At 34.3% G+C, this 17615-nt stretch overlaps 1 protein-coding gene across 1 annotated transcript in view; it reads left to right on the top strand.

Annotated features, from left to right (window-relative positions):
- Positions 1-12119: 12119 nt before the first annotated feature.
- The window catches only part of LOC110372325 (carbonic anhydrase-related protein 10), a 31445-nt gene continuing 25949 nt past the window's right edge, over positions 12120-17615 (top strand). Inside the window, exons 1-2 of the mRNA XM_064036651.1 lie at positions 12120-12373; positions 17071-17295. Of these exons, the coding sequence (XP_063892721.1) occupies positions 17232-17295 (64 nt within the window). The 5' untranslated portion in view covers positions 12120-12373; positions 17071-17231. The remainder of the gene's footprint in view (positions 12374-17070; positions 17296-17615) is intronic.

The raw sequence follows: 17615 nt of genomic DNA, 5'->3' as shown, positions 1-17615 counted from the left end.
TCACATGTTCTCAGTGGAGATACTTAGATATAAAGAAGAAAGCAAATGCTTAAAATGTCGATACTGTAAAAATAAAGTAGAGAGATAAACAACAGCAATATAGAAAAGTACTTACCTAAAGCAGAAAATATATTGCACGAGGTGCTCTACTTTTTATTGTTAACAAAATAATATTATTTTTAACTACCGTGTACCTACTATTTACACTGCATCTGCACTCACTGCCATTAACCGCAGTCAATTTGACGTACCTACCTAATTGATGCATGACAGATTAACAAGCAATAGAGATAGAAGATAGATAGAGAGCTATTTTATTCACAAACCTTAGACATCTTTCGTGGAAATGAACACCGTCATGAACCCAAGAATAAGTATGAAGACCACATTGTTTACCAACCGAACCCTAGAATAGTGAATTGGCGCAACTCCTACAAGGTGAACGTAAACGTCTGCCCACAAGAAATACGAGAAAAGCTAATGACGCTATTTCCTTTAACCCCTACCGCACTGCAGCTACATTCCAAATATAATTTTCAAAGGTGTTCACCGTCGATAGGTAACACATAAATTTAAGCGGCGATAGTAATAGGCTAGTGTTGCTGCAGCTTTGATTTAAGACTGGAGCGAGCTGAAAATGCAGACGATATCCAATTGCGGATTTACGTTCCAACTATTTATTTTAAGCAAGGAAATGCTTCGCTTTTTACGTGAGATTGAGTTAGTTGATTAAAAAAGTAAATGAGCGTGGAGCTGTTAAGTCGCATTCATTATCCGTTTGGTTCACATTATTGGTATCTGATTAAGAGGAATCAGGTTTAGTTTTACGTTTCATCTTATTTTAGAATTCAATTAGCAGTATTTAGTAATAAAATAAATGAGAATAAAAGTAATAGAAGAAAACGTTTGCTACAGTTGATAAATTATATTAGGTAAGTGCTTAAGGGATACATAAGAAACATTTGTAAGAGCTCCAACGTATCCAAGATAATTTATCTCCCGAAACTTTTACAGCACATTTCCTATGAGTATACGTTTTTCGTTGTATCCTGGAGAAAGGTCTAGTCCCTATAGCGTCTAGCCCCTAATACAGTGAGCTCTTGGATGGCCGTAAGTGGTGTTTTGCACAGCAAACAAATACTCCGTGAAATTAACTGCGCCCGCCGCGCCCCGAACGCTTCGGACGCCTCGATTTCGTTTCGCGAGGATTTACAACTGCTAGAAATGACACGAAAATGCTTTATTGTTAAATGGATTTCTATAAAATTGTTTTGTTCGAAAAGCCTTCAAACAATTCTTTATGCGAATAATGTATTGATTCATACAAAAATAAATGGCTAACTATTTTTAAGAGAAATAATAGGTACCGTAGTTGAAATATGAACTTACCGACAAATGTTCACTCTTCTTATCACTTCACTCAAACATAACCATGAAAGCACACTTGTGTTTTTAAATCCATAACTTTATAATAAGTCATTTTGTTTTTGTAACTAAATATTTTGTTATAAGTCATTTTGTATATTAATTGATCATAATATTATTTCGTGCCGAACTCCCCTTGGATAAAAGTCACGTCGCTTCTAGTACATTCTTGAGATCCCTTCGAGGGCGTCTACTTATCTTGCTACTGTCGGCCAACACTTTTACAGAATCTCGACAAGTTTTATGTTGTTCTTAGAAGATTTTGTCTAAAAGTTACCTACGAAAGTCAAGTCAACGTACTGCAGTTTTTAACTCTTCAAAGTAGCTCTACATAACATTTCTTTGGAACAAATAAAAAAAAAAACAAAAGCATCAAGCGAGCAGTTTCAATTTATTCCGAAAAACCGCAGTGGAGTTTCATTGTATCCAATAAATGCCATCGAGCTTTGATTTTCATAGTCAGTGACAGATTAAACCATTTCGATAACTTTTTCTGCGGGGAAGTACCTAACCAACGCGCAAAGAAGCAGGAACCAATGCAATAAATTAAACCTCTCAGGACTGACCCGTCTACGGGCTTAATTAACTTTTCACTAGGCATTTTTAAACGAATAAAAAAGTTGGAAGGCAATATGGTTACTGAATCACATTGTTTGAAAAAGTTTCCGTTTGAGGTTTGCGATTGGTAATCTATATAGGTGCTGATAGTCAAAGATTTTATATAAATGCATATTGGATTTTAAGGACATCTTCAAACTAATTGAAGAGTTTTAACCAGTGAGATAGATAGATAGATAGATATATTCTTTAGTATGCACACCAATTAAAAAAAATAACAAGAACAAACAAAAATTTTGAAGTCGGTGACACAATGGGCGGTCTTATCGCTAAAAGCGATCTCTTACAGACACTTAGTGACGTAGTGAGACTTAAAAGGCCGTAAGTTGTCAGAAAGGAATGATGAGATTGAATTACAAATTGTAATGCTTAAGTAGCTTTTCAGGCGTTGAATTACGAGACCTATCTCCGATGAAAAATTCTGAAAAATACCTCTGTACATGGCCAAAAAAATGACATAAAAATAAACTGCTGGTAATATTGCACCTGCCTGCTAAATTTGACATGGGTCGTCTTGCATGTATCACTTTGACAGGCCGAGTAAATTTCTGTCGCATGCCTGAATAAATAATCACGTCGTTTACGTCACAAGAAACCATTGAACACACGGATAGACTCATGAATATTCAAGTTATATTATCATCTCCAACATTACATGCCCAGGGCGGGTACATGCATATTATTTTCTTAATAATACTTTGTACCTGATAATTTTTCCACTATAATTTTCGTGGAAAACTGGGTTGTTTTGGCAACTTTATGTAGTCACTCTTTTCGCTATTAAATGCTACATATAACATATGAAGTTACATAGCGTTAAGAAAATGGTTGATATTTCCTATTAGTGGTGATCGAATCAGAGAGACCGAAGTGTACCTAGTATTTCACTTAGAAAATAATTCGGTTTATAGCTTTGGAACCACGCTTATTTACAAAAGCGTCAGTACTTGCTACTATGTTAATTAGCTCACTATCATGAGTATTTCTAATGACGCTAAGAAGATTCCAAGAAAAAGTCCGACTTAAAAAATGAAAAAGCTTTTATTTGTTAGTAAACAAAGCGGTATAGTGGCAAACAGAGACGTTTTGGCTAAGGCATAGTAATATATTAAGTGCTAGCACGCGACCTCGCAATAACTCTGCCTCGCCTTCTTTGCCGCTAGATAACAATTATAAATCTTACTAATACTTCTCACTGTCCACACCGACCCATTGTAGTCAAGTTTTGATTTTATAAAAGTAAACTTTATTGTTTAATACTAGAGACCATTATGCAATGGTACTTGTGTTACGTTTTATGTAGCATTATAGAGGTACTTTTAACTAGAATGTTAGGAGAGTCTTACGAAAGCTTTGCAGTATTGAGCTTCAGTTTTTATTTTACTTAATTTATTTTATTATTTAGTTGAATCTAGTGCCCGATTTAACTTTTTTGATCACAAAATATTTAAATCGTGCTTTAAAAGTCTTTTTTAAATTACATAAAAATAAGTAAACCCACAATTTGAAAATGCAGGTACGTACTTATTTGTCAGAGGTTAAGTCAAAACCTACTTAAATGCACATAAGAAACATTATTTTTGGAGGTAAATCTAATCAAATCGCACAAATTAAGAATTCTAGTCAGGCAATCCAAATGTTCGACTTTTAGTTTATCTAATAAAAATAAAGTTGGAAATTGGAATGCAATCTAAAAGTTTAGTCCCACAATGCTGGCACAAAAAATACTTTTTTTTTATATAAATCATTCGGTTCAATAAAAAGAAAAACCAATATATTATCCATAAAATGTTGGAGATGTCTGACATCTCTCACTGAACCCCTTCAACTCATAGCATACGAGAGTAATAAAAAACTATGTTATGTTCCAAAATATTCGGATCCGTTGTCGTGGACAGGACATCATAAAAGCATCAAGAAGCCATCAGAGGTAGTAACAGGTTGTCCCCGCATACAACATTCTTTACATTTTTACCCATTTGTGTAAGATAAATGGTGTGTTTCGGTCTGAGAGTGATATTACCGCGTCATGTTATTTCGGCTTGAATACATCTAGACAGATTAGTCTGTGGCTACGTACGATGAATGGTTTTGAATGTCTAAAGCATAATGTAGTGTACTGAGCACAAAAGGAGCTTAAAAATATTCATTTTCCTGAAGGGTGAGCACCATAATTTTGGATCGTCTGTCTGTTGTAGATTACTTAGTATGAAATGGTGAAAAAATTGCAAGACACTAGGAAATGCATTTTTGTACTAAACCTTATTTATTTTTATGACTATTGAAAACTTTTCTACTATCAAACAAAAAAAAATTTCATGCAGCAATTAATTCCCGTCCGTACTACCCAGCAATCAAAACAAACTTTCATAATAAAGTAGCGAAACATTAATTTTGCGAAGTGTGAGTCGTGAAGTCTGGGTGCATCGGAAGTGTTCGGTGACTCGGCAGTCGGCAGTCGGCAGTCGCCCCTCACGATGTTTATATCAGTTTAAAAGGCGAGTACACCGATCGCAGCGTTTCCTTTAGCGACAACATAAAAGAATTTCCAAGAAATAACGCCAGCATTTGAATAGCGGTAGAACATGTTCCTGAATGCTTTTCACCGGCTTAAAACAGCAATACTATTGCTTTTTGAATTTTGCTCTCTTGTATGTTTTTGAAGTAAATTGTCTTGTTGTAGACTTTTTGTTGTCAGGTTGTCGAATCTTTTAGTTATTGATGTTGTTTCAGTTTTTAGTTTAGTTGGTTATTATAAAAGTTAACTAAAGTTTTACTTATTTTTTTAAGTTAGTACTATCCTGAAGGATAGAGTAGATTTCCGCTATTTACATCGTTACACTGCCTGAAACTCAAGAACTGATTGAATGCTCTACTTATTAAATAAAAGTAAACCCATATACGTAAAATAATAATATAAGAATAATTCATTTTAATTGATACAAACAAAAGATTTTCATTTGAATATTTTAATTTAACTATGTTTCATTACGAAACGACCCATTGGTTACCAGTGAAATTTCACACTTATTTGAGTGTAAGTAATTTACAATTGCTTTACATTTAATCAAAATTACAAATAAAAAACAATAAAGTGTTCTCAATAAAATTGTTTAACATTGAATAAAGCTCTTCGTATCGTTGTAAATCTTTTAAGGATTGTTGTTTTTGTTCTTCTCTGTCTACGAGGATTATTGTACTTGCAATAAAACGTACACAAAGCGAAACTGGGCTACAATCTTTATAAGATTTATTTAAGCACTTTAACATGCTTCGCTATTCTTCTTGTATTTTAAGCAAATCTAGAACTAACAAATGAATGACAGTATAAATAATTCTCTAACATAGATCTCTGAAATAAGAAACGTATTCATCAATCTTTCATGCTAAATGAATTCATCCATTACGAATGAAAGATTGGATATGATATTTTTTCAACTGAGATTGGAACTTATTTCACTCAACTTTTTTTATCTACTAGAGACTAATTGCTGTACAATCTATTGTCACCATTAATGTAGAAATAAGGGTCACAAGTCTGCTTAAATAGAGGAATTTGTATCATGTACTTAAAAACTTCTTTGTGGAATAAACGTATTGAGCTGTCATGTTTACAACAAAAACGTAAACAACTAATAGTACATAACATTTTCTTATTTTAATGGCAGTCTTAAGTACCTACACTGTTCTTCAAAATGCAACGAAGAAACTAATCTTAAGCACTTTCTCAGACTTTCTTAGAACCGTACAATATTGTTCCACGCCAACACTGAAAAACAAACAGGGATATAAAAAAGGTAAAAATAGCAGGTTTACTTATTAATTTTAATGATATAACCAGAATTTTGCTGAGCACGCCACTCGAGTGGAGTATGCTTCTTATAAAGGTCGGAGTGCAAGCACAAAGTTCACCTGACGATAATCACTCGAAAAACCCCACTTCAAATGGCACGCAAGATAAACGAGAATTCCCTCATTTTTTTTAACAAGTACGTACGGTGGGAAAACAAACGACACGTCTTTTATGTTTAGATTGCTGAGATACTGCTAGTTTAGCTATGGGGTATTTTCTTTTGCTAAGGGCTGATTAGTTATCGATATGTTTGCTGTCTTTCGTAATGGCAGGTTTTTTTTAATTTTCTTTAGTATTTTTTTTTTCAGATTTTTTTTTTAGATTTCATACGTAAAAAATAACAAAAACATGTCAAGTAATAATGGGTTATTTATCTATTGTATATATTTTGTAAAGTATAAATAAAATATTTAACAGCAAAAATATTTCAGAAGAAATAATAATTATTTTCATAACTAAAGCAACAGAATAAAAGCAAATAACTCTCATATGAAGCTGGCGTGAAAATAGAAATTAAATGTTTAGAATTGTAGCGATGCCGTATATCAGGATGAAAATATAGATCTAGGTTATTCTCCAAGGATCTGTTCGAAGTTACGAGAAATATACTGTACGGTATCCTACATACGTTAAACCGGCCATAAATAAAGGTGCAAACATTGTAACGTGAACAGAATTTTTAAGTATTATTTCTCAGCTCGGCGTTTAGAAGTTTTGTAATAATACAACAATTTTATGTCTAGTTATGTGTAATTAACAAAGTTGCTAGGTGGCATTTTAATGGTGTCTGTACCTGTTTGTGCCATGTCCTTTTTATGAGTGAACTACTGCAAAGAGTTTTTAATAAATGCTATAGCAAACGGGTGTATTTATTCGGCGCGTTAAGCCAACAAAGTGTTAAATTAATAAATTGTAAATTATGGATTAGCTACAAAAATTTAATAGATCAAACAACAAGATATAATGTTTTTATGAATACTGATATATACCACTTATTTTACTTCGAATGAAACTCGTATAAACAAAATAAGCACATGCTGAAATCTTAATACGCCAAACTTTGCCTGCTAACGCTACTGAACCCGGGGAAGTGAAAACATCAGTCAGGCCAATATTGAATTATTTATAAACAGACAGTATTGAATGGAGTTAAGGAGTATTTTGACACCAGCTATTGACTGCATGCTTACGATGAGTTATGACTTCTGAATGATGGAGCCTTTTGTGTTCACAGCCTTTGTTACTCTTTATAAATGATTCTTTACTTTTCTCAAATGCCTCTCTTATTTAATATCTGTATTTTCGAATAATGGATATAATATTGCTTCATTTTTATTGTGCTCTGCGGTCTCGCTTATCATTTACCTTTAATAGAATTCAAATATTATGGTTAAAAAATTACATGCAGTAAACCATAGATGGTATTACCTTTTTATGTATTTAAATGAGCGTTATTTATCTCACTTAGTTCTCAGTAAAAGCAAAGCAAGGAAAATAATTTCTAAGTTAACATAAAATATTTCCATCCGCGTAGCACTTTCGTAGCTGTCTGTAGCGCTACGCATGCATTTCGTAGTCGACGGTTAAAGTATGTAGTTCAGAACATGACATCAAGTCGCTGGTCTATGGACTCATTAAAAATATAGACAATTATTAGCTGTTATAAACTAATTCACAGGTTTTTACCGTAAGTTTTCTTTTGAAAATCCCTGCGCCAATTAAACTACAATATTATTTAGTCATAATGATTGATTAGTAATAAAACAAATCATTTTAGGTTCATTTTAATCCTTTGATTGTAAGCTAATTTAAAACTGCAAGCACACTGTAAACGTAAACAACCTCTTTACTTCAGCTTGTAGATTCAAATACCCCTTGAAAAGATCCCCATTCACTTGAAACAATTCATCTTTTAAGTGCAAAAAATCCGTTCCTTGTTCGAGTACGAAAGCAATCTAGCAAAAGCGTGTGAATGGGACCAGGTGGTGATTCGTACTTTTTTTTTCTTTCTTCCTTTAAGGTATGTATTCAAACTCATTCATGTGTGGGAAGCATTCTTAAGTGTACAACTTTCTGAATTGGTCTCGATTGTATTTCATGTATGCTCGATTTAAGTTGCACAATGCTTTTTAATTGTTCAATTGATGTTTCGATAATTTTAAACGAGTTTTCATCGGTTTGTGGCTTTCAGGTTAAGTAACTAAACCAATACTGAAAGGTTTCATTCCATAATGTAACGTACATAAGATGCTATAGAAGTAAACATATACCGTCTACTGGAAACTGAAATGAAACCACATTGTATCAATATTTTACTTTCCGTTATGTCAAAAATAACCAAAACGTAAGCTTTATACACAAGCATTTAACAGACGATATATACATATTTAGTTCAAAGCTTTCTGTTGAATAGTAAATATTTATTTCTACTACTAATGCTAATGCCACTACAAATAAAAATAGAACCTTTTTATAAATGTAAAATATTAAAAAGTTAAAAATAGCAACTTCACACACATGTAAGCTGACTTTGACGGAACTCCAGGGGATTTAAAGTGCACTTTATTTGAAGTATATTTGCATAAACTCTTTTATAAAACACTGAATTTTTATATCAAGGGATCTGGTCTAATGCATTATATTTTGGTTTGGTGGTAGGCAAAGATTCATGAAATAATTAAGGTAGTATTATATGAAAATTCTAACAGCGCTTTAAGTATTCACTCAACTTACTATACCTTGCAATAGAAATTAAATATCTTATTCATAGCTTATGAACTTTCAGCTTATGATTTTGTTCTCAATTTCTAACTCAAAACTGGTACAATGCTGTCACGGTACGACACACATTCGACTTCGCGATATTTGCATGTCTGCTTGTAAACAAATCTAGCGCGAACCGGCGCTCTATGATCGGACCGACCACAAAATTCAATTACGTGGCAGACAAAATAAAAACGTCCGAGGCAGCGTATCGTTGATTTGTTTTCAGTTTGTTGCTTCTCTTTCCACCGACACACAACACACGGCTTTGAGGCCAACAAAACTAGACCTCTGCCAACGTCAAATGTAAACAGCCTGTCCTTATAAGGTAATGCATCAGGGACCAAGATGTCTGGTCATATGAACGGCCGAAACGCCTCGACATGAGACATGACACTTTTGTCCAGATTTCATGAAGTTTAATTAAACATCTCCCGCGAGATGATATTTCGTGATACAAGCTGATTGGTGCCGTTTGATTGACTAGAGGAAATTACATAAACAAATTATATTAATGTGATTGAGAACTGAGAACAGTTATCGGTGTTTACGATCCTCACTAGAGTTAAAATTGAGTGGGGAGTAAAGGCCCGTGATTGACGTGGTAATTAACAAACACACGAATTTTATGAGTTCAAAAGCAAACGATGCGGTTTGTTTTCTATTTAAGTAAAATACTCAATTGATATTTTAAATTTCTTCTTTCGTACAAAAATATGGCTGGCAGTATGTTTTTTTGCCTTTCTTCACAACAGGATTATTTTTCAAGGACAAAAACTATTCGTCACAGACATCACAAGTCTGCGAAAACAGAACCATAACTTCGTACACATATGAAAATGGTTTCTCTTTAAACGCATCGTGAATTTCGTGGCGGTACACGTTGCGCGTCGTACGCCGTTCTGCCATTGTGAAATATGTCATGAAGATAATAGCCGACAAGTTTAGAGAGACGCTCTTCCCTTCGGATAACGTTGCGAGATCACCGCTCAAATTGATGTCACAACTAGAGGAAATATTTTCAAAAACATTCAATAATTTCTTCTACAAAGTTCGACCATCTACAAGGAATTGATAAGTCCTAACTTGTTAACAGTTTGCGTCATATTAGTATTCTTATATCTTACTAAGTGTTAGTAACTTAACCCGTCTTGGGTAACTAAGTGATGACAATAATGGTTTAGACATGGTATAGATAGACGATAAAATTCCTTATCGTTTACCATTTAAAACAATATAAATTATTCAGATCATTTTACATATCTGTCGTTTATGTTCAGCATTTGGAGCACACTTCGATTTAGCTAATTATCATTCCATCTTATTTTCTAGGGACTTTATATATCTGTGAGTATATTCTTATTTAAGGCTCCAAATTCTATAGCGGTCGTAACAAGCATGAGTGAATTAGCTTATATTTTAAAAGTACCTCATTTACCTGTACGACTTTATACAGGCCAACATTTCCACAAGAAAATTCAAGTTAATTTTTCGTCGCAAGGTATCTAAACTTAATCCCACCTACCGTGCTTCAAGAGGAAATGAATTAATTCTATTTTACACAAGAGTGCTTTAAAATAAGGAGGCGCTTTCTTGCAGTAGGAGAAATACCCCGTGAAATTAACTTCTGGATTCAGTTCACACTGGACACCTCGCAGGTACGAAAGACAAATGGCCTGCGGGGCCGCGCTCTATAGCGTTGTTACTTTCATGAACTGAATTTGAAAAGATAGTTTATTGGAAACTTGTTTAGAAACATTATTTTGATTACATCTTTAGCTTCATTGCTTGGCTTGCAATAGTTTCTTGGAGTTGTTACCTTCAAAGTTGGGATTTTTTCGTTTGAATGTTGTGAATGGTCTTTTTAAAAGATAAACGCTTGATATAATTATCAAACACTGGATATTTCTCCTAAATCCAAAATTACAAAATGCATCTAACAACTGTATTAACGGCCCCACATTTTATTAGCAACAGCATTATTATCAGCAATGATTTACGCGTGCCGCCCGAAGCACGTAATTTTAGGCCGATAAAACCGATGATACATTAGCAAGATTGTGCTAAACCTGACCTGGGACCGTTATTAGTGCCGAAATCTTGTTCTACCCTAAGTGACACGGCTCACGTGAATACTTTACGTTGTCGTGGGACGTTCATAAAAAAGACAATTTCCCTTATTGCCGCAATCTGTGGCACATGTGGCGTACGGCGTATGTGCCGTGTAGGGTTATGTCTGCACCCGCCCTCATAAACGACAAAGTAAACCATAATTTATTGCGCATATTTAGGGTCAAACACATGACTCATAAATTGCTTTAGTATATTATTTGCGATAACTAGCCAGTAACTAATGGTAGCATATTACGGTGTGGCTGTGGTTGTTGTTTATTTTAAGTTATAAAATATACTGTCGTATAAATAATGGAGCAAATACTAACTTTTGGACGAAACATTTTGACATTTATTTAATGTTAAATTCTACTTCATTTAGTTTGTGATTTCCCAGCAAATATTTTGAGAAATTAAATATCGAGTCTCTAATGAAACGGTCAAGAAAATGTACTGTTTATTTTCATTTCTTAGATATAAAATGCGACGTTCCCGATATGAATAAAGTACTGAAAACCAAGATACACGTTTATTGATTCAAGTTTGCACTAACGACCAAGTTGCTACATGAAAAATGTAGGTATCGCTTTGAAAATACTGACTGAACTTTTGAAAGTCTGAAACATAGCTCTTCTTTTATTCATGTTCTGACATGTGGCGCTCTCCGTTGTGTACAGGCTTTCTTCCTTAACAAAATAAACAACATTTACTTGGAGTTAGGTCCTTTGAGAGCCTGCCCTGTACTAATGTTTTATGAATGAGCTTTCATGCACTTACGTGGATACGTATGCTGGTATTGAATATTATTTGAATGACGTCACAAAATACAGACGTCTCACTCAGTTCGAAAAAGGTTCTATGTAATACCGAAATATATAACAATTCACATAGGCATACGTATGAAAAGACTATATTCTTATACAGATTCTTAGAACATTTTAAGATCACCCCCTCCACTCCTACGTGTAGGCAGTTCCCTTCATCACGAAAAACTATCTGTCTCTGTCTCGCAAGGAAAAATTTCACGCGTTTTCTGACGTGCCGCATGGTTTTCATAGTTTAACAGCATTGCAATAATACGCCCTGTGGCGTTGTTCAAACGAACCAATATTCCGTAACTGAAATATCTTCACTGAATACCTTTTATATTCTCGCTCAAGAGCCTTCTGTTCGGCCGCAACTTAAAAAGACATATAGAATGCTACTGAGCATTGTAAAACAAATTCTTTGCGCTTGCTCGAAAGTTGAAAATCGTTTACGTTGTGTTCGGCTTCGGAATGTTTCGCATCTGGTGTTTCAGTGCAAAACTTGTAACGTGGACAAGTGGGTATGTATAGGCTGTATCGAAACAAGCCTTCAGTCGCGGCGCGAACATGCTCGCGTGTAGTTGGGCTCAGAGCTAGGTCCTCGCGCGAAATGGCGGTAACTTTCCGATAACTTTCGTATCGTAATACGCACTAACATATCTTTGTATGTTTACACAAACTATTGAAATAAAGTGTGTTAACGACTGAATAACTGAAGTTTTGTTGTATTTAAAATTGTGTTGGACAATTTATTTGAAAATTTGACTGAAGAAGAGTTTACAAGAGTTTCTTGCAAGTATGTTGAATCTTTCCGAAATATTTTTATCTGATTTTTTTATTATTTCCAAATGATTCTAATGCTTTTGCCGATACTAAGCTGGTAAATTATTTTGTTGCCATACCCACTACATATTTTTTTCTGCTTTTAAGATAAGTTTACTTTTGCACTGTCACAGTTATGAATAAACCGTCAACAGGAAATCGAATACTACTGAAATCAAATGTTCTAAAATTCGTAATGTTAATTTATTTTACATGCTACGTTCTTTGTTAAGATTTTAAGTTATTAAAAGTTAGTAGAAGCTATCTATAATAAAGTTTATATATTTAATTTAATTTTATTGTAGGATGTAAACAATTCAGTTATTTAAACTTTATTGTAGAATTCATGACCATGAATATGGTAACAAGTTTTAAAATAATTTTAACCCTATGAAAATAAAATTAGCATAAATCTACCCATAATATAATATTACACTAAAAGTACGTGTTAACTCGAGAACCGCAATAATTTTAATTAAATGCCGGGTAATTATGAAATTGCCTCCCCTCAAACCTAAATTCAATTAAACTCACCGTTGTTATACAGGGTGGGCTTAACCGGAGCATTATTATAGGATCATTATACAGCCGGTTTACATGATCATATTTTACACAGTACATGATAATATTTACCTGGTCAAACCACAGGAACGATTTTGTCGGATAATATTTGCGTGTTCTATGGGAAAACTGTAAAAATAAACAAATATTTATTAGTTTCTGAAGCAATCTAAAAGTAAATATTATGTGGGATTTCCCAATCCTACCGCCTAAACATTTTAGTCTTGTTTTTCACGAGATAAAATTAAAACGGTGGAATCCCTTACACGTGGGTACTTGCGGTATTTTTCCAAGTTATTCAAGTGTTTCTTATAACTTTTGAACTGCTTACGTAAATAAATAACACTTTCTATAGCCGAACATATTAACTTAATTTTTCATGAACAAAAAAATATTTCTTAATAGAACTTTACAATATTTAACACTATTAATAAACTTCACACAGGTACTCAGTAATCAAATTAATGCGAAAAAAGAGCATGAGATTAAAAAGGATTTTTGAGATATTTTTTGGGTTAAAAATATCCGTAACGTACTTACTTTCAGACTGCTCTACACTTTGAACTTATTAAAATGGAGATTGGAAATATAACGGTAGGTATCTATGAAGTGCACTGCGCCACCTGTATTGGATGACGTACCTAGATTTTATGCAATATCTAAGTATAGCAATATCTGTTACAGCCAGTACCCAAGCTTTATTTAAAAGTATTGTTGTTGTTAATATAATATATGTAACTTACGAATGAATAGCGGCGCTAAAACCATAGCATTATGCCTAATAAGTAATGAAGTAGTGGCACAAAAGTCACCATTCATGTAAACACTACGTATAGCTCTAGATTTAGAACCGGTACAAACCAAACAAATCTGCAGTAGGCAACTAATTCAAACCGTTAATCAAGCGAAATCACAAAACGAGGCAGTCGTAAATTTAAACAAAATAGTGCCAGCAAAATTCCCCGTGGAAATAATATTCGGACAAATGAAAATTCCGACCGATGCATTCGGGATCGCGAACGCCGCTCGGAGGTTTTAATTCCCTTGACTGTTGCGAATCGGCGCATGTTTTTTCATTAAAACGCATTCAATACGACGACGACGTGGCTTTGAAAAAGCGGACCTTTTCAAAAAATATTTTCCTGACATTCCACTGTGCACAGCGCTCGTTTCATTCACGGCTTTTTTGTAAAGAATTAAAAAATCGACGCTTTTAATGTCTGCCTTGTGACAAGTACATAGGTATGTACGCGTAATGCAATGAAGTTAAGTCACCCACGGTTTTTTTTTTCAATATATTACCTAGCTGCCTGTTATTTTTGAGAACCCTTATGTCAAGCCTTTACCCACAGGTATTTTATTATTCATAGCGTTAATTTGAAATGAGCAATGGAAGTCATTATGTTTACAACAGCCTTTTGTAAGAACTACAGAGAAAAACCGCGACCTGCCTACATGGTTTATTTTGACTGGTCGAAGCATTTTTTATCTGGAAGTGTCAATAGATACTACACCGACCGATATTTTTTATCAAATTATTATTTTTAAATGTTTCGGGAATTGTTAACCTTCTTAAAAAATTGATTCCGTCAAAACATAACGCATCAAAAATAAATGCTGGCATCATATTTTTTTTCGACTATTAATTGGTCCTAAAATTACTATTTTTATTTTTCTAACGCGCTTCGACTTTCAAACTTCCTAACATGGCTACAAGACTTTTAAATCACGAGAGAAGCGGTTGCGCAAGCGGCGGTCGACTCATGATAAGGATTTCACAGTCAAAAGAACACGGTTGAGAACAAAATAAAGAATCAAAGCTTGTTCTTCGCCTCAGATTACATACCGCTAAAAGACGTTAAAGTGAGTCATTTCATTAGCCCAAACAAATCCCAGTCAACTCAAATTAAACCAAGTCCAATAAAATCCAATATCTTCATTCTATTTTGACATAAATATACGTTACAGAAGTTTATCACCTGCTAATTACAGTGCTTTCTTAGCTGTCATTCGGACCGCATTGAAGTAGTCGTGTTGTGGTCGCAATGACACCCTCACCTCTCCATTATTGCGCCATGGAGCAGGGTTAACGACTCGTTCGCGTGATGGCACACAACTTTATGCTTATTTATACGATGAGGCGAACAAACTCGCCGGTCGACATTCAACCGTTACATGGCCTGCGACATATCAAATCTCCATTATCAGCGGCCGCCGGAACAAACGATGGCCTTGTCGAATTTTTAAAACTTCCCCTTCGGTTTCATATTCAGGTCGAATATTAGGAACTTGAGAAAATGGCGCGATGTGTGTGGTTGATTACTTTTTATGGCAAAGGTATTTCTATCACTTCGGAATGTTACGGTGTTGTGCCACAAAAAGTAACAGATCTGCGGATGCGCCAGTGTATTCGAGGAGACCAACCAAATCCTATCATTAATAATGATCACTCACAAAAGACCCACACTTTAAAAAGTCTTTGAACTGTAAAATTCATATGAAATTATATGGGTCCATTCGGTTTTAGAACAATCAAAAATTTCAAACAAAAATATAATTTTGCAAATCTTATAACCACGTCATGGAGAATTTTGACAAAATACTGGATGGATTGGATGTACCAAGAAACCCTTCCATTTTGGAAGTTGGTTAAAAATCCAAGCATTCCTATTTTCTGCTTTCATTCATGAATCAACAATTCGATGGCGTTATTCAGAGCTTTCATGCAAGGGGGACATTTACGAGCGGATAATCAGGCTGTAAATGTCTACTACTAACGCTAGTGCTATCAGTACATGACTTTAAATTGGTAATTAAATACAATATTGGCATATTACATACTAGCGGTTGACCGCAGTTTCATCCTAGGGGAACAACATCCCATTCCCTGAAAAAATATAGCCATTTGATACTCGGTTGTAGCTTCCCAACAGTGAAAGAATTTTTCAAATCGGTACAGTACTTACAGAGCCTTCAGTATATGTAGTCCATAGTATGGATAGGATATTATAGGTCAACAAAATATGTTTGAAATTTTAAAGACTTGATGAGTTTTAAAGAGTTGTCGTTTTTGTCGGCCGGTAAATAATTAATATTACACTGTTGATATGTCTGTGTCTATTGTTACATAAACTACATAGTTATTTTTATGTTACACGTGGATATACGCTATTAATAGAACAAAAATACTACACTGATACAATATTATGAATGTAACATGATACAATAAGATTGATGCAAATATTTATGAAGAATTATTTTGAGTTCAATTCAAGCAGACTATTTTTAGTTAGTGTCCGTAAGTTTAAAAACATTTTTTTAATGGAAAGTCCACGAACGTTGCTGCTACGACCCCGTTCTTCTGCCTTAAAGGAACTATAGTTTTTGCGTAAAAATACATTTATTTGATTCAGTTTCGACCAAATACGGGTTTTAATTATTTTCACTGTCTGTAGGGGAAGTTCCTTAAACTCCAAAATATTTTCTGGGGTAGGTATCTCCCGTTTTAAAATATCAAACGCTAACTTTGATTCGTCCCGTATTTTCATCACTGATTCCTAATACAAAAACCAGCAGGGACAGTCACAGGCAGCTGATCGTACCGCACAATTTCCAAATGTTTACCTACTAAGGCAAATGGGTCATTGCGGTGCGCGCCTATACGATGCACGAGCGATCTGCCCCGTGCTACTTACCCACTATTGTTTCAACCGAGCTCGTTATTGCGCTAGAAATGTTCTACCTTTAATTAATCGGTGATAAAATCTGTTTGGCTTTTTCTGGACAAGCAGAACGATCGCAAAATGGCTTCAATAAATAGATAAACAGTTTTAAAATACTGTGAAAACACGCTTGTAAATCCGAACCTCGTCTTCAAAATTCATGACAAGACCCTCCTAACAAGTTCCATCATAAAATTAAAGTTAACATCGTCAGATATGATCAGTTCGACTTTGGATTCCGTTACATAGTTACATACAGGTCAACTTAATAAAAGCGATTTAAAAAACATTGAAATGAGATGTATGTACGTCTAATCAATCGACATGATAATTTTTCTCATTGGTTAGAAACAATTGGTAGTAAAGAAGTTATTTTCTTTTGTTTCAGGTGCAATGAAGAAACTGAGACTACCAGAGCTTCCAAATCGGTACTGAGAAATATTCAAAGTTTTATTTCTACCATGAAAAAGTTAAAGAAGGAGGCATAATCCAGCGGTGAAATGTAAACGAATTCCAATGCCGGGTCTGAAAGAGAACGTGTCATAGACAATGCACAGCCTCCTTGGAGCGGCTGTTGTGTCGGCATTACTGCAGATACTTCTATCTTACACGGGTGAATATTATTTATATTTAAACCACCAATAATCTACATATAGAAAAAGCTTTAGTATTTTCGAAGAATTACAATAATCTTTTAAAATAAAATAAACCTACCCATTAACTACAGATAATTTATCACGTGTTAACTGTTTGCGTCATTATAACAAGTACCACCGAAAAAGAAAATAAGCTTCAGGTCAACAAAAACAAAATGCAGGTTCGTAATTAGTGTTTTTATCGTAGCTTCGTATCCTCCCCTTGCGGTTAAGCAGCAAGTAAAATTTTTCACCATAAAATAAAAGAAAACAGGTTTTACGACTCTAGAAATAAAGT

The sequence above is a fragment of the Helicoverpa armigera genome, chromosome 10 (genome assembly GCF_030705265.1).
Source record: "Helicoverpa armigera isolate CAAS_96S chromosome 10, ASM3070526v1, whole genome shotgun sequence".
NCBI classification, from domain to species: Eukaryota; Metazoa; Arthropoda; class Insecta; order Lepidoptera; family Noctuidae; genus Helicoverpa; species Helicoverpa armigera.
Note: the sequence above shows the minus strand (reverse complement) of the source record. Positions and strands in the feature narration are given on the sequence as shown.